At 37.4% G+C, this 23049-nt stretch overlaps 1 protein-coding gene and 1 long non-coding RNA gene across 7 annotated transcripts in view; one reads left to right on the plus strand and one right to left on the minus strand.

The window, feature by feature from the left end:
* Positions 1–23049, plus strand: part of wb (wing blister) — a 375780-nt gene that overhangs the window by 309344 nt on the left and 43387 nt on the right. For all 4 annotated transcript variants that reach the window (XM_070092086.1, XM_070092087.1, XM_070092088.1 and 1 more), the window contains 7 exons: positions 1595–1752; positions 8098–8236; positions 10526–10697; positions 12668–12821; positions 13307–13439; positions 14420–14546; positions 15059–15199. In XM_070092086.1, coding sequence (XP_069948187.1) covers positions 1595–1752; positions 8098–8236; positions 10526–10697; positions 12668–12821; positions 13307–13439; positions 14420–14546; positions 15059–15199 — 1024 coding nt within the window. The remainder of the gene's footprint in view (positions 1–1594; positions 1753–8097; positions 8237–10525; positions 10698–12667; positions 12822–13306; positions 13440–14419; positions 14547–15058; positions 15200–23049) is intronic.
* LOC128693003 (uncharacterized) overlaps positions 1–23049 on the minus strand; it is a 98055-nt gene that overhangs the window by 16995 nt on the left and 58011 nt on the right. Inside the window, exon 2 of one of the 3 annotated variants that reach the window (XR_011392888.1) lies at positions 8158–8224. The exons of the other annotated variants lie outside the window; for them this stretch is intronic. This is a non-coding gene — a long non-coding RNA (uncharacterized lncRNA). The remainder of the gene's footprint in view (positions 1–8157; positions 8225–23049) is intronic. 3 annotated transcript variants of the gene reach the window in all.

Raw genomic sequence — 23049 nt, forward strand, 5'->3', positions numbered from 1 at the left:
AATGATCATTTATATGCATATTTGAAGCCATAAATAGCACTAAATATGTAGTACCTAAATGCTTTACAAAATATACTTTACTCAGATCTTAGGGGTATTTGCTATAAAAAAATCTTTAATACTGTACAATATGTGGTTATGATGTAATTTTGTTCATTAATCAACAATGCACACAGAAAAAATTCAAGACATAATAATTTGTGAAATTCATTCTTCCTGGGAAGAGAGAATGTGTTATCATTTGGGGGTGGGGTGGGGGGGGGGTTACTCTGCCTTGTTGGAGGTACATCAGTTTCAGCGAAAATGAAAACAAAAAAGCAAAATATACAATTCTAAAATTAGTCAGATCAGAATGTAATTTTGCATTCAAGGCTGCTTTATAAAACTCTTTAACATAAGAAAATGTCAGCAAAACACTGTTTGTACATTATTCTTACAACCCTAGTTGATAGACAAATTAACACTCTCATTATATTTATTACTATATACCATTTTTCCACATAATATATTGTAATTTCACGTACCTGGGAGTCCTAAAAAGCACAGCTATAAACTAGAGAGTAACAAAGCAGTACCAATAGTTCTTCTATGTTTGCAATTATATGTTATTGAACAGAAATCAAGCATTTTTAACTACTGTTGACATAACTACTTTTTAACACTGATTTTTTTTGTGTTCTTACTTATAAAGCAATTTAATTTTCAAAGAATTTTGTCTTATCATTTCTGTATAAAGGGAAAAAGATATTTATATTACACTTTTAAAAGATATGACAAAATTATCGTAAGCCATAGTACTCATACTCAGGCAGGGGAAGGGGGGGGGGGTTGCTTGTGTGCATGTTGCATACATATAGAGAGTGCAACAGACAAGTGAACTACCAGCAGCAATACTCACAGCAAGAGGCATTCTTGAGCTTCCCCAGTGCTCAGACATAATGTCTAAAGCTGGGGGTGACTCCAAAAGGACCCTTTAGTGCTTGCTGCTTTGCACCTCTTGACATCGTCTGCTGCTATGCAGCTGCCACACCCTTCAAGCCCAGTGTGGGCAGGGTCTGTGGCAGCCCAGGTGCCTAGCTTCTCCCTCCAAGCCCCATGGGGGCAGCTAGTCCCAGAAGACAAGGAGGCACTTGTACCTCCACCCATGGCAGACATTGGTCTGAGACACTCCCAAGAAAGGGAGCCAAGGCTGGACCACCACTTGGAAAAGGCCCGGGCCGGGCAATTATACCGGTGAATCTACATGCATACATACATACATACGTATGTGCCTACATACATACCAGAGCAAGTAACTACCTGGTGTGCATGTTTCACACTCATGTGACAGAGTAGTAGTACTGTACTTTTCTGCACTCTACTACCTGATTGTCTCCTAAATTTAAGATTATCACTATAGTTTAAGGTTTTCAACCATTTCAGAAGTGACATCCTATAAGCATACTAGTTAATTGTATCTGATCAAACGTGTGTATAAAGTCATTGTATTGTGTCCTTGTGCACATTGCAATGTACTGCAACTTTTTTTAACTTTAGTGTTCTAACAAATTTCTTGAGTTTCACTTTAATTAATCATTGTTGCTTTCATCATAAGGTACCACATCACTATCAATCGCATTGGAAACATTGGTCAGTTATCTGTAACTCCAGCAAATATTGAAGGTCCAGCTGAAGTAGTAACACCTGTTAGTAATGCTTCCCCTCCAGGTTTTAGTAAGATGGATCTACTGCCTTCAGATATTCTCTGGATAGGTGAGTATAACTTAGAACTGACTGAGTATATTCAAAACAAAATAACAAGGTTTGTGCAATAATGCAAAAAGCATTCACTAATAATTTGATTTTTTAATATTTAAAATTAAGTGTCCAAATAAATAAATAACTATTTTGTATTGTGGGTAAAATTACTGCACTGTATATTGTACAGGTACCATGGGTGTATGCATGTCATTGTATTGTAGCCAGTGTAGTCAGACAAGATATAATTAACTAGAAATTAAATTTTCTTCTGGAATGATGGATATATGTATCTAATGGAATGATGGATAGATGAGCTAAGATTAATTGCAAGTGCAGGAAACATAGATATTATTGCTATAACAGAGACCTGGCTCAATCTGAAAGATAGAGAGATGCCCTCTGAATGTCACATACAAGGCTATAAATTATTCCACACTGACAGGGTCAACAGGAAAGGTGGTGGAGTAGCGATGTATGTCAGAGACAATTTAAATTGTTGTGTTAGACAAGATATTAAATTAGAAGCGTCAGCCACTGAATCTGTTTGGTTACAGCTTCTCGAGGGCCGAGAAAAACTAATTTTGGGTGTGATTTACAGGGCCCCAAATCTTGATAGGGAGTGCAGTAAACTTCTATGGGACGAAATTCGTAAGGCATCTACATACGAAAATGTTGTGCTAATGGGAGATTTCAACTATAGACAGATTGACTGGAGCAATTTGACAGGAAATTTAGAGTCGGGTGACTTTCTTGATACGATCCAGGATTGTTTTTTAAAACAGTTTGTGACAGAGCCAACTAGGGGAAATAACCTCCTTGACTTGGTTCTTGCCAGTAGGGAAACACTAATTAATAATCTTGAGGTTAATGATGAGCTTGGGGAGAGTGATCACAAATCACTCAGTTTTAATATATCATGGAATTCCCCTAATAATGGCAATCAAGTCTCCGTCCCTGACTTTCGCTTGGCTGATTTCATAGGACTGAAAAATTACTTAGGTGGGCTGAACTGGAATGACCTGACTAAGGGTCAGGTAGGTGGTGATGGTTGCCGATATGATGCTTTCCAGGGCATAGTTCTAGCTGCTCAGTCAAATTATGTTCCAAATAGGGAAATCAGATCAAACAAAAATGATCCTAAATGGATGAACAATAGATTAAAATATCTGATTGGTCAAAAGAGAGGCATATATAGGCAAATCAAAAGAGGAGAGGGGCAATTAAGAAATCGATATATTCAGTTAAAGAGAGAAATAAAAAAGGGAATTAGAAAAGCAAAAAGAGATTATGAGGTTAAAGTTGCAAGAGAATCGAAGACTAACCCAAAAGGATTCTTTCAGGTATACAGAAGTAAGATCAGGGACAAGATAGGCCCACTCAAAAGTTCCTCGGGTCAGCTCACTGACAGTGATAAGGAAATGTGTAGAATTTTTAACACATACTTCCTCTCAGTTTTTACACAGGAGGATACCAGCGATATTCCAGTAATGATAAATTATGTAGAACAGGACGATAATAAACTGTGCACTATTAGGGTCACAAGTGACATGGTCCTTAGGCAAATAGATAAATTAAAACCTAACAAATCCCCAGGCCCTGATGAACTGTATGCAAGGGTTCTAAAGGAATGTAAAGAGGAGCTTAGCACACCTTTGGCTAATCTTTTCAACATATCACTACAAACTGGCATGGTGCCAGATAAGTGGAAAATGGCAAATGTGATACCTATTTTCAAAACAGGTGACAGGTCCTTAGCTTCGAACTATAGACCAATAAGCCTAACCTCCATAGTGGGAAAATTTATGGAATCAATAATTGCCGAGGCAGTTCGTAGCCACCTTGAAAAGCATAAATTAATCAACGAATCTCAGCATGGTTTTACAAAGGGGCGTTCCTGCCTTACGAATTTATTAACTTTTTTCACTAAGGTATTTGAGGAGGTAGATCATGGTAATGAATATGATATTGTGTATATGGACTTCAGTAAGGCTTTTGACAGGGTCCCACATCAGAGACTATTGAGGAAAATTAAAGCACATGGAATAGGAGGAGAAATTTTTTCCTGGATAGAGGCATGGTTGACAAATAGGCAGCAGAGAGTTTGCATAAATGGGGAGAAATCGGAGTGGGGTAGCGTCACGAGCGGTGTTCCACAGGGGTCAGTGTTGGGCCCCCTGCTGTTCACAATCTACATAAACGACATAGATGAGGGCATAAAGAGCGACATCGGCAAGTTTGCCGATGACACCAAAATAGGCCGTCGAATTCATTCTGACGAGGACATTCGAGCACTCCAGGAAGATTTGAATAGACTGATGCAGTGGTCGGAGAAGTGGCAGATGCAGTTTAATATAGACAAATGCAAAGTTCTAAATGTTGGACAGGACAATAACCATGCCACATATAAACTAAATAATGTAGATCTTAATATTACGGATTGCGAAAAAGATTTAGGAGTTCTGGTTAGCAGTAATCTGAAACCAAGACAACAGTGCATAAGTGTTCGCAATAAAGCTAATAGAATCCTTGGCTTCATATCAAGAAGCATAAATAATAGGAGTCCTCAGGTTGTTCTTCAACTCTATACATCCTTGGTTAGGCCTCATTTAGATTATGCTGCACAGTTTTGGTCACCGTATTACAGAATGGATATAAATTCTCTGGAAAATGTACAAAGGAGGATGACAAAGATGATCCCATGTATCAGAAACCTTCCCTATGAGGATAGACTAAGGGCCCTGAAACTGCACTCTCTAGAAAGACGTAGAATTAGGGGGGATATGATTGAGGTGTATAAGTGGAAGACAGGAATAAATAAAGGGGATGTAAATAGTGTGCTGAAAATATCTAGCCTAGACAGGACTCGCAGCAATGGTTTTAAGTTGGAAAAATTCAGATTCAGGAAGGATATAGGAAAGTACTGGTTTGGTAATAGAGTTGTGGATGAGTGGAACAAACTCCCAAGTACCGTTATAGAGGCCAGAACGTTGTGTAGCTTTAAAAATAGGTTGGATAAATACATGAGTAGATGTGGGTGGGTGTGAGTTAGACCTGATAGCTTGTGCTAACAGGTCGGTTGCCGTGTTCCTCCCTTAAGTCAATGTGACCTGACCTGACTAGGTTGGGTGCATTGGCTTAAGCCGGTAGGAGACTTGGACCTGCCTCGCATGGGCCAGTAGGCCTTCTGCAGTGTTCCTTCGTTCTTATGTTCTTATGTTCTTATATTACAGGCTTGGGGACTCCAGACAACTTGAACTTTGGGATATTTTTTTTGTTTGTTTGTTTGCTTTTTTCAACAAACTGGCTATATCCCACCGAGGCAGGGTGACCTTAAAAAGAAAAAACGAAAGTTTCTCTTTTTAAATTTAGTAATTTATACAGGAGAAGGGGGTACTAGTCCCTTGCTCCGGCATTTTAGTCACCTCTTACGACATGCCTGGCTTATGGAGGAAGAATTCTGTTCCATTTCCCCATGGAGATGGGATAAATATATATGTTTTATTACATAATTCCATCTAACAAAGTGAACAATTTTAACAGTAATAAACTAATGAGTATTCAGTAAATGACCATGATAATTCTTTAGACTACTGGCAATGGTCAGGCTGAATGAACAGGCCTATATTTTTCCAGATATCCCAATGAGTGGAAAACTTGTGGAATTCTCTGAAAACTGAGGTGATTACAAAAATTTAAACAAAAGTGGCATTAGTAATGCCCTAGATGGCACTAAAAATTATTTTTATGTAACAGTAGTAACACACCTAATTCTGGTGACCCCGAGGAATGTGAGGAAGATAATGATAGCAAGGAATTGGAGGAGAATGACAGTTATTGTGACTTTCAGGAATTTGAAAGTGAATAAAGTTTTATAATGGTTGAAAGTTAATAAGATTATGGTATATTGAGAATATGGTAGTTATGTTACTACATGCTGGCATGTTTTGCTATGAATACTGTATATTCTTTTTAAAAATAGTGGCAATAAAAGAATATTATTATAAAAACATTAACCAATAAAAATATAAAAAACATTGATACCTACCAAGGTAAGGTGACACGAAAAAGAAACACTTTCACAGTCATTCACACTATGGTTGTCTTACCAGAGGCCATGGTCATAGCACAGTTGAGATGCAAGCAGACAACAAACATGTTGCAATCAAAACATTGAAATCGTTGTTGCCTCCCGACAGACAACTGAACTAACACTGTCACTCACATTCCCACTAATGCAGTAATTTATGTTCCCTGATGGTGTTTAAAATACATGGGAAGAATCAGTTTAAAGTAATAGACATTGGCTGAACTACCTCAGACCAAGTGCTCTAGAAATTAATAAACAATGTAAGGTAACCAAGGTGTAATTTAGAGGGCTGAGAAGGTGTTACCAAGGTGGTTTGGGCATATAGAGAGGATGGAGAGGGATAGGATGACAAAATGCATTTGTAAAACTCAAGTGGAATGGTTGGAGAGAGGGGGTAAAGGACATATCCAGCAGGCTTGTGTGAACACGTTAAATAGGCATAACTGGAGACATTTATTATTATAATCAAAACCAAGTGCCAAACCCATTACGGTCATAGTTACATGGAGATGAGTGGTTTTTAATAGGCATGCTGCTGGAGTGTGAGCAATGAAACATTTATGAAAAGATTAGGGAAAAACTGGTTAGCTGGACTTAGTCCTGGAGGTGGGAAGTGCAGTGTATGCACTCTGAAAAGGGTGAGAATGTTGCAGTTGGAGGGTCTAAATTTGATGTCAGGACACATCTGGAAAGATGGCAATTTTATGAACATTTTCTTTGGGCCATCCTGCCTTGGTACAGATTTAGTCATTTACTTAAAAAAGAAAATTATCATATATATATATTTATACTAGGTAGTAGGTTGGTAGACAGCAACTGCCCAGGGAGGTACTACCGTCCTGCCAGGCGAGTGTAAAACGGAAACCTGTAATTGTTTTACATGATGGTAGGATTGCTGGTGTCCTTTTTTCTATCTCATGAACATGCAAGATTTCAGGTACGTCTTGCTACTTCTACTTACACTTAGGTCACACTACACATACATGTACAAGCACATATATACACACCCCTCTGGGTTTTCTTCTATTTTCTTTCTAGTTCTTATTCTTGTTTATTTCCTCTTATCTCCATGGGGAAGTGGAACAGAATTCTTCCTCCGTAAGCCATGCGTGTTGTAAGAGGCGACTAAAATGCCGGGAGCAAGGGGCTAGTAACCTCTTCTCCTGTATATATTACTAAATGTAAAAGGAGAAACTTTCGTTTTTCCTTTTGGGCCACCCCGCCTCGGTGGGATACGGCCGGTGTGTTGAAAGAAAGAAAAGATATATTTATACTAGGTAGTAGGTTGGTAGACAGCAACTGCCCAGGGAGGTACTACCGTCCTGCCAGGCGAGTGTAAAACGGAAACCTGTAATTGTTTTACATGATGGTAGGATTGCTGGTGTCCTTTTTTCTATCTCATGAACATGCAAGATTTCAGGTACGTCTTGCTACTTCTACTTACACTTAGGTCACACTACACATACATGTACAAGCACATATATACACACCCCTCTGGGTTTTCTTCTATTTTCTTTCTAGTTCTTATTCCTGTTTATTTCCTCTTATCTCCATGGGGAAGTGGAACAGAATTCTTCCTCCGTAAGCCATGCGTGTTGTAAGAGGCGACTAAAATGCCGGGAGCAAGGGGCTAGTAACCTCTTCTCCTGTATATATTACTAAATGTAAAAGGAGAAACTTTCATTTTTCCTTTTGGGCCACCCCGCCTCGGTGGGAAACGGCCGATTTGTTGAAAGAAGAAGAAGTAGGAGGTTGGTAGAAAGCAGCTGCCCAGGAATTCCGGTACTGCCATCCTGCCAAGTGAGTGTAAAACAGAAGCCTGTAATTGTGTTACATGATGGTAGGATTGCTGGTGTCTTTTTTCTGTCTCGTAAACATGCAAGATTTCAGGTACGTCTTGCTACTTATACTTACACTTAGGTTACACTTCGCATGCATGTACAAGCATATATATATATATACACATCCCTCTTGGTTTTCGTCTATTTTCCTGCTAGTTCTTGCTCTTGTTTATTTCCTTTTATCTCCTTGGGAAAGTGGAACAGAATTCTTCCTCTGTAAGCCATGTGTGTTGTAAGAGGCGACTAAAATGCCGGGAGCAAGGTGGTAGTGACCCCTTCTCTTGTATACACTACTAAAGTTAAAAGGAGAACCTTTTTTTTTTTTGGGGGGGGGGTCACCCTGCCTTAGTGGGATATGGCTGGTGCATTGAAAGAAGAAGATATATACATTCACACTGTAGTGTATATACATTTTTTTTTTTTTACCAGGTGGGATTCCTGCTTCAGCACAAAACATAGTGAAAACCAACAGGTTTGCTGGATGCTTACACACACTCTCAATAGATGGGGAACACATTGGTCTCTGGAACTTCACAGAGTCTGAAGGCTGTGGAGCCTGTAATGAAGGGTAAGTGTAATGTGAGATCTCTTGTTTTTTACCCCATATTTAAAATGCTCTACTTTCCACACTTTGAGAAAAATAATTTGTGAAATTAATTTTCTGTGCACCACATCACACAGTTTAATAGTTAAATAGAGGTTTTTATCATATCCTTACCCTTGGCATTTTCTACCTTTTTGTTTGCTGCTGCTTCCACGGTCATATGGTATGGGTGGTAAGATTGGTGTGTGGTTAATGAAACCCCTGCCACTTTCTGACTGGGGGTTTGAATGAACCACAAAAATTGCGTTCACCTCAAGAACAGTAGATGTTGTTTGATTTGCTACTGGTGTAATTTCCACATCAGCAGACATACCCAACAAGTAAGGTTGGGGCAGATAATTGCACAATTAAAGTCAAAAGTGATGAATTAGTTCATATTTATTAGACTAGTTAGTTAATTCCTGGATGTTGTTCCTTGGTGCTTTGCTGAACTCCAACGCAAAAGGTAGTTTGTCATACTTAAAACCTTAGCAGCAGGAAACTGCCTTAATATGTAATTTTGAAACAAGCTTGCAAAACTGCAAGTTGCAGATACTTGTCTAAAATATTTACCACATTAACATGCTAGGCAAAACTTTGCAATAAATCCTTTAGAGTAGAGCTATAGATAAATATTCATTAGTGAGTATAGATATTCACATATTAACCCTTTCAGGGTTTCCGATGTACTTGTACGGCTTACGCACCAGGGTTATTGACGTACTAGCACACATAAGTTCTAGTGCCTTCAAATCTAGCGAGAGAAAGCTGGTAGACCCACATATGAAAGAATGGGTCTTATGTGGTCAGTGTGCACAGTATAAAAAAAATCCTGCTGCACACAGTGCGTAATGAGAAAAAAAACTTTGACCGTGTTTTTGTTTTAAAACAGCGAATTTGCATTGTATTTTCGTATGGTATTTATGGTTGTATTCTAGTTTTCCTGGTCTCATTTTATAGAATGGAAGTCATCTTACAGAAATTTAGATGATTTTAATTGGTTTCACAATGAAAAGTACCTTTAAATTGAGCTCAAAGTAGCAGAAATGTTCGATTTTTGCCAAAGTTCAAAAGTAAACAAATCAAGCCATGAGTCCAATACACATCAACTGGTGAGTCTAATATTCTTTCACAAGTGCGCTGATATTATTTATATCATTTCTACACTAATGCAGTAGTCTGCATAACAGTAAATCTTCTATTTTTTGTGAGAATAAAAATTCAAAGTGGAAAGCAAAAGAAATGTAAGAGGGGCCTGGGGACGTGACTAATGAACAGAGAAAATGTTATTTTAGTGCCAGGAATGTCTTTCTTGTTTATTCTGGACCCTATTTGGAAATTGGCATCTTTTGAAATTTGTGTGAAATTGGCAAAATTGCTAATTTCTGACCACTTTATTGGATAGTTGAATTGGTAAATGGGAGGTTTCTTGTAGTCATTCGATAGAAAAAAGGGAGTTCTAGCGAAATAGTTATGATTTTTGTCGGCTAGTACACTGGAATTAGTCAAAAATAGGGCTCAAAGTGGGTGAAATCACCAATGTGTAAACATCGTCGAGACCACTAACTTCGCGAGAACATAATTTCGTAAGTTTTCCATCAAATTTCATGCTTTTGGTGTCATTATGATCTGGAAAAGATTCTCTATCTTTTCATAAGATTTTTTTTTTTTTTCCGAAAATTTTTCGACCCTGAGAACAAGTTTAGGAGAAGGCCTCTTGACCTTGTAAGGGTTAAAAAGAAAATTACAGTATACAAGTGTTATGGAAGTGAAGATATACACTATTTAACACTTCATAAGCTGTCAATTCAAATATATATGCAAATATGGAAATGCACATTCAAGTAAAATATTTGTATGTGTCTTACACTTATGGGTGAAACATATTTGAATATACATTCAAAAAATTATATCAGTAAATTTTTTTTTTTTTAAATATCAGAGATACAATCTGCCACTGCAAACTCTGGATAAATATGAAGGTATATTTAATAATTTACCTATATATAATAATTTTGTTGTTTAATATATTCCAGATTTTCTTAGTTATATTTTGCATTCACTCTACACTATAATTTTTTTTTTTTCATCAAACCAGCCATATCCCGCCGAAGCAGGGTGACCTGAAAAGAAGAACGAAAGTTTCTCTACTAAGTATAAATATATGGACTTAAATTAATAAAGCATTCAGGAAAAAAGTTTATAATTATAAAGTACTATATACGTAACCCTTTGTGTATTACACAAAAGTTCAGTACTTTTTCAATATTACAGAGAGGAATTGGTGTCAAGACAAGCAGATGAAATTGCTCTTGGATTTAATGGCAAGGGTTATTTCAAGGGCACAAATAGAATAAGAATACCAAAGCAACATTACAGTACTGTCCTGGCTTTCAAAAGTCTAGACGAAGATGCACTACTCTTCTTAGCTGTAAATGAGGTTAAAGTAAGTATTGTATGTATGATACCTGTCTCCACTGCAATGTTACCATATTTTCTGGCATATAAGGAGCTGTCCATTTTTTTATCCTCTCTCAACAGAAGTCTTGGAAAATCACCCTGTGGCATATATGCTCAAAGTCCGGGTGAAGGGTAGGCTTTGGGTTACTGGCAAATAGTGTTTTATAAATGGACATGCAATTCATTATAGTAATAAAATTGTAATACTTTTGCACCTTATATGCTGGAAAATGTGGTAATTTTATTGTACTTGTAGTTCATCTGTTATCAGTAGATGATTATTGTGTAAATAATTACAAGCTATCTAAGTAAATGAACTAGTGATAAATTGTTAGGTAAAAGGACACAAGTGCAACTAATGTGACATTTTATTGTGGCAACGTTTTGCTTTCCAGGAGCTTTATCAAGCCATTAAAAACAATACATGGACACAGAGGGTATATATATAGGCTTAGAGTGAGGTGTAATACCAATAATAGCAATATTACTTGTGGTAGTAGTGGCAATACAATATGGTAGAACAATCAACTTGCACATGAGTAAAAGGGTAGCATAAAAATAGGTTAGACAGATATTTCTGTTAGTGGTTGGATTTGAGGAGGTCTGTTTCAGTGTTCCTCCTCTGTTATGTTCTAGTGCAGTATTAGCAGCAGTGACTATATGATGGCAGGGTTTATTGTTTTGAGGAGGATTTTTACTAATACTTCAGAAATGATGAAGCTAGTAATAAATTGAAATTTTTATACATATTCACTGTACGTAATTGGAATAATCCCTTTCAATCTACATAAACGACATAGATGAGGGCATAAAGAGCGACATTGGCAAGTTTGCCAATGACACCAAAATAGGCCGTCGAATTCATTCTGACGAGGACATTCGAGCACTCCAGGAAGATTTGAATAGACTGATGCAGTGGTCGGAGAAGTGGCAGATGCAGTTTAATATAGACAAATGCAAAGTTCTAAATGTTGGACAGGACAATAACCATGCCACATATAAACTAAATAATGTAGATCTTAATATTACGGATTGCGAAAAAGATTTAGGAGTTCTGGTTAGCAGTAATCTGAAACCAAGACAACAGTGCATAAGTGTTCGCAATAAAGCTAATAGAATCCTTGGCTTCATATCAAGAAGCATAAATAATAGGAGTCCTCAGGTTGTTCTTCAACTCTATACATCCTTGGTTAGGCCTCATTTAGATTATGCTGCACAGTTTTGGTCACCGTATTACAGAATGGATATAAATTCTCTGGAAAATGTACAAAGGAGGATGACAAAGTTGATCCCATGTATCAGAAACCTTCCCTATGAGGATAGACTAAGGGCCCTGAAACTGCACTCTCTAGAAAGACGTAGAATTAGGGGGGATATGATTGAGGTGTATAAATGGAAGACAGGAATAAATAAAGGGGATGTAAATAGTGTGCTGAAAATATCTAGCCTAGACAGGACTCGCAGCAATGGTTTTAAGTTGGAAAAATTCAGATTCAGGAAGGATATAGGAAAGTACTGGTTTGGTAATAGAGTTGTGGATGAGTGGAACAAACTCCCAAGTACCGTTATAGAGGCCAGAACGTTGTGTAGCTTTAAAAATAGGTTGGATAAATACATGAGTAGATGTGGGTGGGTGTGAGTTAGACCTGATAGCTTGTGCTACCAGGTCGGTTGCCGTGTTCCTCCCTTAAGTCAATGTGACCTGACCTGACTAGGTTGGGTGCATTGGCTTAAGCCGGTAGGAGACTTGGACCTGCCTCGCATGGGCCAGTAGGCCTTCTGCAGTGTTCCTTCGTTCTTATGTTCTTAAATAAAAGACTGAATTACTGTATAAAATAAGTACCAGTCTAACTAAAATTCTCATGATTTTTTTTATATAAAAATTTAATTATCTTTAGGTTAACCATTGAAATTTAATACAGGTGCTAATAATACTGCCGACTACTTCCTTCACAGAATCAGTTCTTCAGCATAGCCTTGGATAATGGTCACGTAGTTTTTACTGTGCAGTTTGATCCTCAAACTCGCCTTGTGATGAAGTCTAGCAAACAGCTCAACAATAATGAAAATATGGTCCAGATTCAAGCGACTGTGCAGAATAAAGCCATAGGTAAACAAAGCATTTTCTGTTTGCTTAACCTTGGTACTAATACATTATTAGAAAGGCATTCCTTGAAGAAATTAAAGATGCTTATCTTAAACAATAATTGCCATCACTTTTCATTTTCATCTTTTCTTAACTTTAGTATTTTTTTTGTACTCTTGCATTTCTCCTATTCTTTGTCTTTCCCCTACACTTACAAAACTCACACACACAATAAATTTCGTATCATTCACCATGTTGTTGGGTGGCATTTACTAAAAAGCATTTCTCCATACATGACGTTACTCATTTGGATGAGTGGTATTAACTATAAAAGTGCTTTATCACTTTTGTTTAACTTTTAGATTATTCTTATTGTAATATCCATTTAAATAAATTTATTGAAAAATATTTTATTTTGTCATGTAATTTTATTGCACAGCTATTGTATCAATGTTTTAAGTGTCATACAAAGATAATATCTGATTCTTATTTACACTTTCTGTTAAAAGCTGGTGCACGAATGGGCCGACTGGTCGTTGGTGACCAAAACCAGCTAGGAACTGTGAAAGGAGGACCAGACCTTGATCTCTCCTATGTACCTTATTACTTTGGTGGTGTTGATCCTGAGTTTAACAAAGAAAGGTTTGTTTAGTACTTGTATATTATTAATGTGTAAAGATATGATAACTGAATTTTAAAAAATAAAAATGGTTCACCAATAAGCCATCAAAAAGCTTTGATCAGATAACTAAAAGCTTCACCAGTAATGGGTCATTTTATAACTAAGAACTATGTCAGGAGAAAGTTTCCCATGCTTAAAATTAACCTCTACCCAGTATCTGCATTGTTATTACAGCATCTAACCATGATTTTATTTTGTCTTTAGTAATAATAATAATTTGGGATTTTATAATTCTTGAGTATTTGTTCTTGTGAGGGCATGAGCTACAGTAAAATGAGTTTTGCCTGTAATTATCTGCAACTGTGTGTATTTACCAACCAGTATTACTGTTTGTGGAAAGGAAGCTCTAGCTCCTGAATTCTTCAACTGGTGTAGTGGTGCCTTCACACTATATATTTTGTTAGGTTAATACAGTATTAGAGCATCTCAGGTATGGGGCTTTAGTTTTGTTTGGTTCAGATCAGTCCTTTTTTTTTTTAACACCAGCTGTTTTCCACCAAGGCAGGGTGACCTAAAAAGAAAAAGGCAAGTTTTCCTTTTTATGTTTAGAGCCCTTTATATCCCTTTATTCAGAAAATGAGATATGTACTTGGCTCTGTCAATTTTTCATTAGAGAGTTGCTAACCATTTAAAATAGGAAATACATGTTACTTTTATAATTTTTATCCATTACCATTCATAACATTTACTTTATGATAGACTGTAAACCCAGCACCAGAACTGTACGAGAAGTAAATCAGTAGGAAAATGTTTAAAGAAATTTTTCATATATTTAAGGTAATACTGTTAAAATCTTGATATACTTGCAACACATTACATATTTTGAACTGAGAAAAGTTAAAAAAAAATTGTATTATGATTCATTATAATTAATTGGCAACTTTATAAGAAGCCTTCAGTATAAATCAACTTCATTTAAATATTTTAATTTTGTTAACAGATGGAGCAGTGAGTTAATTCTGCGTTCACTCTTGGGCTGTATGGCAGGACTGAGTGTGCTGGAAGAAGGCAAAAATCCACTCACTGATGGACAGTATTATGGTGTTGAACAGTCTTGCCCTGAAAAGGTATATTACTCTTTCCATCAATCATGCAATCTAACCATCATGCTTAAGATAATTTCATTGGCAAAAATTCACTGTTACATATGGCTTTTCATATGTGGGTTCGATGCAGCATTTGCATGGTACTACACCTGAAAAACCATATTAAGAAACTTGAGAAAGTGCAGGGTATGCAACAAAACTAGTTTGAGGGAAATGAGGTATGAGCTAACGGATTTTGAATTTAAAGACACTTGAGTACAGAAGAACAAGGGAAGACATAACAACATATAAAGTACTTAGAGAAATTGATAAGGTAGACATGGATAGGCTGTTTGAGAGGCAAGAAACCAGTTACTTACATTAGCTTGTTTTGACTGCGGTAGGAGTTATAAATAAACGGAGTGTAACTTGCGTATTATTATCATAATCAAAGAAATAATGTGTATAATTTTTTTTTTTTATGATAAAAGCTGGTAATTTAAGGCTAAAGTTTTGAGAACTTTGCATTTTTAATATTGCTCATTCTTCCACAGCCATTAAATGATGTAGGCTTCCTTGGTCAAGGATTTATAGAACTTCAGTCTCATGTCCTGAAGCGCGAATCAAACTTTGGATTCACATTCCAAACCATGGAAGCAGATGCCCTCTTAATGCTCTCTACATTCATTGGACAGGTAAATGTGAAGGTCATATTGGCAATGATTAGATCTGTTATACTCTATATGGTTGGTTTTAAAAGTATTTTTTTTAATTAGCATGTTTATTGTTAATGATTAAAAGAAATGGGAATTAGTATTAATGTATTGAATGTTTATAGAAAAATGAATATTCACGGGTAATTATTTCATGCATTTTTATTATCGATAAGCATGCTCTAAATTTGCACTACAAGAAGTTGTGTTTTCAGGTGAAAGCTTCGGTATTGATACACCTCTTTCCAATTTTACGTGAAAGATAGCATTCATAGAAATTGTCATTTGCTGAAAACTGCATATGGGCAAAATATGGATGTTCCTAGCATCTCCTAAAACTGTTTTTACTCGTGCTATGAAAAAGAAAAATGCATTGTCCAGCACAGCACTTGCAAATTTTGTAGAGATGGTTGACATATAGTAACACATGGGTGTTGAGCAAGAGTGGAATATTGGTTGGGGTGAGAGAGTAATAGCTGGTCAGATTCTATGTTCATTTTCTCATCAGTGGCAAGTGTTAGTGTAAGGCAGTGAAGCAATGAAATAAATCACGAAATGACAGATTCCATATGGTTGTTCAAACATTAACCCTTAAGGTACCGATGACATACACTTATGCCAACTGGCAAAATGCCATTGATGTGAAATTGCGCCAAAATTTTAGGACTTCCAGGATAGTCCCAATTGGGAATATGTACATCAGAGAAAATAGGTCTGTGCTGTAGGTGTGCAGTGTGTAAAATAAGCAGTGTTGTCCACAAGGCATTGTGAAACCCATTAAATGCCAGTGATAGTAGGTCCAGCACTGTTTTGTTGATGTTTCTGTCAGTAGCCCACATCTGTAAAGTAAAAGGACACAAGTGCAACTAATGTGACATTTTTTATTGTGGCAACGTTTCGCTCTCCAGGAGCTTTGTCAAGCCACTCCTGGAGAGCAAAACGTTGCCACAATAAAAAATGTCACATTAGTTGCACTTGTGTCCTTTTACATTACGTATTGTCGGTAATTCTACCAACATTATTACAGCCGCCCACATCTGTGACTGCTCTCTCTTCCCACAGCTTCAGTAGCTTTTGTGGTAAATCTGTTTGGACTACATTTGTTTAGTGTTATTGAACAGGAAATATAAGTGAAATGTAATATTAACCCTTAAATGGTCCAAACGTATATATACGTTTTTTCAACATTTGAAAGTATGTAAAAAAATGTAGATCTTCTTTCTTGTTTTTCATTTAAAAATGTGCAAAAAAAACTTTTATCTACATTTTTTTTTTTTGTTATTTTTGAAAATATGTAAAAAAAACGTAGATCTACTTTTGGAGCACTACGGATTTGAACGTCGATTTGTTTGGACCGTTTAAGGGTTAAACATAGATATACATAGGTATAAAACATGGCCCATAAAAAATTTGAAAAATGGAACAAATAAAAAAATGTTAAAACACAGGAATGTATGAATAAGTGGATTGAGCAGAAAGCCAAAAAAAAAAAGTGCATCACTAAATATTGTCCTAAGGAAGGAAAAAAAATTAGAGTACTATAAGACAGTGTGTCATAGGGAAGGGAGGAAGACCTGAATTAGTCCTTGTTTAGTACTGGCCTGTTCCACATGTTCAGGTTGCTCAGTTGATTTCCAAATAATATATTTTCTGATGAAAGTGCTTCTGCTGACCACACTGCTGCAGGAAATTTCCCTGCTGAATTCGAGGAAATTATTTCTGAGGATGGCTTGAGCAAGTGTTTAATGCTGATGAGACAAGTCTTTATTGAACAATGGTGATACCAAGGACTTGCATCAGCAAGCAAGAGAAAAATGCACCAGGATTCAAGGTAGCAAAGGATGACTTTAGATTGCTACTGTGTGGTAATTAATGCATCAGGCGATTTTAAGTGTAAGATCATTCTTATTTACCACTCCAAGACTCGGTACTTTGAAAGTTACAGACAAAACCACCTTGCCAGTTATTTGAGGGCCAAACCAGTCAGCATGGATAACAGAGGAATTGTTGACTGGCTTAAGCATTTTATTCCATAAGTCATATTTTACCTGTGCAGCAACAAACCTTGCATTCAAGGTTCTCTTTATTCTTGATAATTCTCATACTCACCCAGAACTCTTAGAGGATGTGCATCTACATGTAAAGCTTTGTTTTTTTTATACCACCAACACAACATATTGCAGCCACTGGATTGAGGAATTAAGTGCAACTACATATGAAAAGTTAAGTGGTAACTCATCAGAGCAGTGGATGCTGACTCAGAGCTTGGGGTGCCAGACTTCTGGTGTAAATTTAACATTACAGATGCCATCAGCAATGTCAAAGGTGCAAAGAATGAAGTGCCTTAATCAACATTAAATTCAGGCTGGGAAAAAATATGGTCCAGTGGATATTCTCAAGATCGCCCTCGGTTGTGAACGACATCCAGGAAATATTCAGCTGACAAGGAGATTGCCAGGTGAGGGCTTTGAAGATATGCAGGAAGATGTGAATGAGCTCTTAGATAAGGAAAATAAAATGTTGGCAGAACTCAGTGCCCACATAGAGGGAGGCAGATAACAGATGAAGTTGAGGAAGAAGAACCTGCAGAATACAGTTACCATTGAAAATGATACATAAGCAGTTCCATGTTGCTGTTAAACTAGCAGATTTTGTCATTGAAGAGGACTATGATATCTAGATTATTATTATTCTTATTATAATCACGGGGGAGCGCTAAATCCATAGGATTATACAGCGCATGGTGGGGGGGGGGGAGGATGGAAGGTATTTGAGCTCAATTTAGGGAACCGGAGCACAGACCCAATTCCCTAGATCAAGAGCCCCTCACCAACATCAAGGAACCTCCCCTGAGGGGCCTGATATCTAGAAATACTGCTTTGAAGCAGGGTCTGAAGCAGCTGGTGATGCCTTATTAACTATATAAAATATGACAGGGTAAACAGCATTGTATGACCCTTTTGGGTTTAGCACTTAATTTGATTATATCATTATTATTACTGCAGGGTAAAGCAGGCCAAAGACATAGAGAATATCTTGGTACTTCAGTACAACCATCACCTAATAATAACACAGCATTAACGTCAATGCAAGAATCACAGCCATCCACCTCCAGCCCTGTAGGGCTACACCATCCCTCTCCACTCCTTTCAGAATTGACGTCCTGTAGCTCGAGTGCTAGTGCACTTGGCTCACACACTGAGGTTCGGAGTTCGAATCTCCAGTACGGCTGGAAAACATTAGGGACATTTCCATAAGACATCTGCTGTCCCTGTTCACCCATCAGTATAAAATGGGTACCTGGGTGTTAGTTGACTGGTATGGGTTGCATCCTGGGACAAAACTGACCTAATTTTCCCGAAATGCTCATCATAACAAGCGGCTTTCTATATACTAGTATGTCATTGATGCCAGCTAGACCTGTATACCTATATGTACATGTAGAAATAAAGATATTATTATTGACATACACCAGTAATCAGAATTTAAGGTAAGAAATATTATTTATGTAACCTTTGTATTATATCACTACATCCAATTACATTATTTTTTTTCTCTTACAATAATGGGACCTATTAGGTGATGAAAGATTGGATATCAGATTGGAGGGAGAGAGTATGGAGGAGGTGAATGTATTCAGATATTTGGGAGTGGATGTGTCAGCGGATGGGTCTATGAAAGATGAGGTGAATTATAGAATTGATGAGGGGAAAAGGGTGAGTGGTGCACTTAGGAGTCTGTGGAGACAAAGAACTTTGTCCTTGGAGGCAAAGAGGGGAATGTATGAGAGTATAGTTTTACCAACGCTCTTATATGGGTGTGAAGCATGGGTGATGAATGTTGCAGCGAGGAGAAGGCTGGAGGCAGTGGAGATGTCATGTCTGAGGGCAATGTGTGGTGTGAATATAATGCAGAGAATTCGTAGTTTGGAAAGTTAGGAGGAGGTGTGGGATTACCAAAACTGTTCTCCAGAGGGCTGAGGAACGGTTGTTGAGGTGGTTCGGACATGTAGAGAGAATGGAGCGAAACAGAGTGACTTCAAGAGTGTATCAGTCTGTAGTGGAAGGAATGCGGGGTAGGGGTCGGCCTAGGAAAGGTTGGAGGGAGGGGGTAAAGGAGGTTTTGTGTGCGAGGGGCTTGGACTTCCAGCAGGCATGTGTGAGCATGTTTGATAGGAGTGAATGGAGACAAATGGTTTTTAATACTTGACATGCTGTTGGAGTGTGAGCAAAGTAACATTTATGAAGGGGTTCAGGGAAACCGGCAGGCCGGACTTGAGTCCTGGAGATGGGAAGTACAGTGCCTACACTCTGAAGGAGGGGTGTTAATGTTGCAGTTTAAAAACTGTAGTGTAAAGCACCCTTCTGGCAAGACAGTGATGGAGTGAATGATGGTGAAAGTTTTTCTTTTTCGGGCCACCCTGTCTTGGTGGGAATCGGCCAGTGTGATAATAAAAATAATAATGGGACCTATTTTTTTTTTTTTTTGGCATTTAGGGGGTGTAAGGAACATAACCCTGTTTTTCCCATATGCTCTTCATTTAAAAAAAATTTTTTTTTATTTACACCCCGTTTTCAAGACCGTAACTACAGTGTTAATTGACAGTAAGTTTTGAAGGACGTTATAGAATTTAGAGTTAAGATACAAACGAGTGAGAGCATAGATCACCAGCTGATGGTTTAGGGCAGGTCATATGCCCATAAACTACTCTTTAACCAGAAAATAAAAATACTGTATGTATGTGTTTTTTCAAGCATCGCATCTTTTGTACTGTCCCCCCTTACAGTATTGTGTTTTCCCTTATTTGTATTAAAAATTCAAAAGAAAATTAACACCTGAATTCATAACCTCGAGTGCAGCTGTCTCAGTAACAGGCAAAATGCATGCCAGGGGTTTTGCCTTAAATTTTTTTTATAATGAAATATACATTATTACCATGCTTTCTTAATGCTTGTATTGCATAAATACCATTGTGATTTATTGAAAAGATGTTTCATCTTCAGATGTATGTAGCAATGACTTTCTTCAGCACAGTCAATTAGTTATTTATGAGACTGGAGTCTGGGATGTATTTGAATGTGGGACACTTTTCATTGCATGTCATTAAAGTATTTTATTTATTAAGCACTTGGGTGACCTTTCCAAGAAGAGATGCATATGTGTGATCCTTTGAAGGACAGGGTTCTGTAACATTATTCATATGTTCCATCATGTTAATCAGTTCACTTTTCTAATCACCACACCTGGTTATCAGTATGTAGTAGAAAGGCTTCTGGCATAGAAGATACACAAAAGTAATGTTTTCCTTTCTATACATTATGATTTATACTAATTTTTAAAGAAACATAATATTAGATTAGTATGGGTTCTAATTGGAAATGGCATTTTATTTGACTATTAAATTCATTCTTTATTCATGGTTAAGAAAAAACTCTGTCCTTCAAATTTGATTCTAATACATACAGTGAAACCTCTCATTAACAGATCAATAGGGAAGAAAGGGTGTATGATAATGCCAATTGTCCACAACTCCTAAATTATGAAATTAACATTTCGTGATTGGTTGTCTTCTGAAGTAGCGGACTTGGTCTGCTGATGAAGAAGACAACCAGACACTGAGAATATGGGTATTGTATCCTGTAGTACTACAGTATTGTACTGTATAGTAATTTTGTAATACTCTACATAATTCACAGTAATTTACTTACCTTTTCATGGTGTAAACTGCTGTGATTGATAGTGGTGACTCAAAATAACTTTTGTTCTGAGTCAGAGGAGTTTTAAAGTTCTACTAGCGAAAGTAATGTAGATGGCTAAGATATAGTAGATGGCCGAGAAGACCTATATGGTTAAGGTGGTAAAAGAGGAACAGGGTTTAAAGAATGTATCCAACTTCATTTGTTTATCATGGTGATGCTGGTCCCTCATGATACAATCTCTAAGAATTTATAAGTGTGGATAATGGGCCTTCACTGCAGTTTTGTTAGAGAGGTCAGCATACTTGATGAGAACATCAGTTGCATCTCATACAACTGACAGTTTTGGTGGCTTCTCAGTCTCCATTGTCATCGTCATTGCTACCCTGTTCTTCTATGCAGAGAGATTGCTCTGCAGTTTCTGCATCACTCAACATTTGGTAACCAGGATAACCATTTTCTGCTAACCATGCCATCACATCTTCCTCTGTAACTTCTATTTCTCCCGCCTTCTGAAGGTACAATAGAAATCACTGATCTCAAACCCCTCAAAGTTCAACCCAGTATGGTTATATAAAAAAATTTCAAACCAGTTCCTTCCATGATGTTCTCCAACATGTTTCTCTTTCCAAATCTTCATCCTGAATCATTTATAGTATTTCATCTATGTACCTAGACTAACACAGCCTCTTCTAGGCTGCAATAACCCCTGATCCATAGGTTGGATGAGGGAGGTGGTATTAGGCACAGAAACTACTTTAATTGTACCATTTGTGCTGCTTCTTCGGTGAGCAGGCATGTTATCCAGCAGCAGAAGAGCCTTGACATCCTTGGGAGGTCAAAGGACAATATGTGTAAAAAAAAAGTCACCAAATGTGTCCCTCTCATACCAACTTTTCATATCCATGTATAATAATTTACTAACAAGTCATTCATGCAGTCCTTTCAAGCACAAGGCCATGCTGATTTGCCTTTGACTCGGTTTTAAATGATAAGAGTTATCAGGATTACCACAGCATAATATTGAGAAGGGGGTCTTTGGTGAGCTTACAGCTTAGTGTTCTGTCATCAGCTAGTGTATTGGAAGGCAGCAAATGCCATGAGAACGGTCTCATCAGCTTTATACAGTTGAGATATAAGGAGCTTCTCACTGTTATATTTAACATAAATTTGAACAGCTTAACTTTGTGCATAGGTGCACTACCAGCCTCACCATCAGTCTTCACATTACTTATGCCATTATGGAAAATTTTGTAGGGTGTTACCTGTATGTACCTCAACTTTACATGCATACAAGTAATCTAATTGGGAGACAACTATATTGTTTACTGTAGTCACCCCGTGTAGACATGTGAGAAAACTTAACCACCCCTGGTCATGGCAGGTGGTTCCTTCAACCTCACAATCTTTTTTTTTTTTTTTCAACAAGTCGGTCGTCTCCCACCAAGGCAGGGTGACCCAAAAATAGAAAGAAAATCCCCAAAAAGAAAATACTTTCATCATCATTCAACACTTTCACCACACTCACACATTATCACTGCTTTTGCAGAGGTGCTCAGAATACAACAGCTTAGAAGCATATACGTATAATGATACACAACATATCCCTCCAAACTGCCGATATCCCAAACCCCTCCTTTAAAGTGCAGGCATTGTACTTCCCATTTCCAGGACTCAAGTCCGACTTATCCATATCTATCCGGGACCAGTATAAATTGGATAGCACCCACAAGTATGGCGCTACTAATTAATTGTGGACTGTATAGATTATATTAGTTTAACTGAATGAAAGGGGGAGGATAGGTTACACTTGGATATATCCATCAAGGAAAAACACTTGTACATAATCCCACCACTTACCAGATATTCTCTGGTGGTCACTTGATGTAGCTGGATCACCCATAACCTATCCAATTACAACATACCTAACTGGCCAGTATCAGTCTGCTATAACTAGAAGGGTTACTTAACTGTGGGCGATTGATACTCCTATTTCCTCCATTCACCATCTCATTTCGATGTCCTGCTACACTGACACAGTTCTTATTCCAACCGGACGAGGTATTCGTTGGTTTATCCCGGTTTAGAAGTCGTAACTCCATAAAACCTTCACTATCCTCGAGACAGGAACACGAG

Source organism: Cherax quadricarinatus, chromosome 38 (assembly GCF_038502225.1).
Source record: "Cherax quadricarinatus isolate ZL_2023a chromosome 38, ASM3850222v1, whole genome shotgun sequence".
Classification (NCBI taxonomy): domain Eukaryota; kingdom Metazoa; phylum Arthropoda; class Malacostraca; order Decapoda; family Parastacidae; genus Cherax; species Cherax quadricarinatus.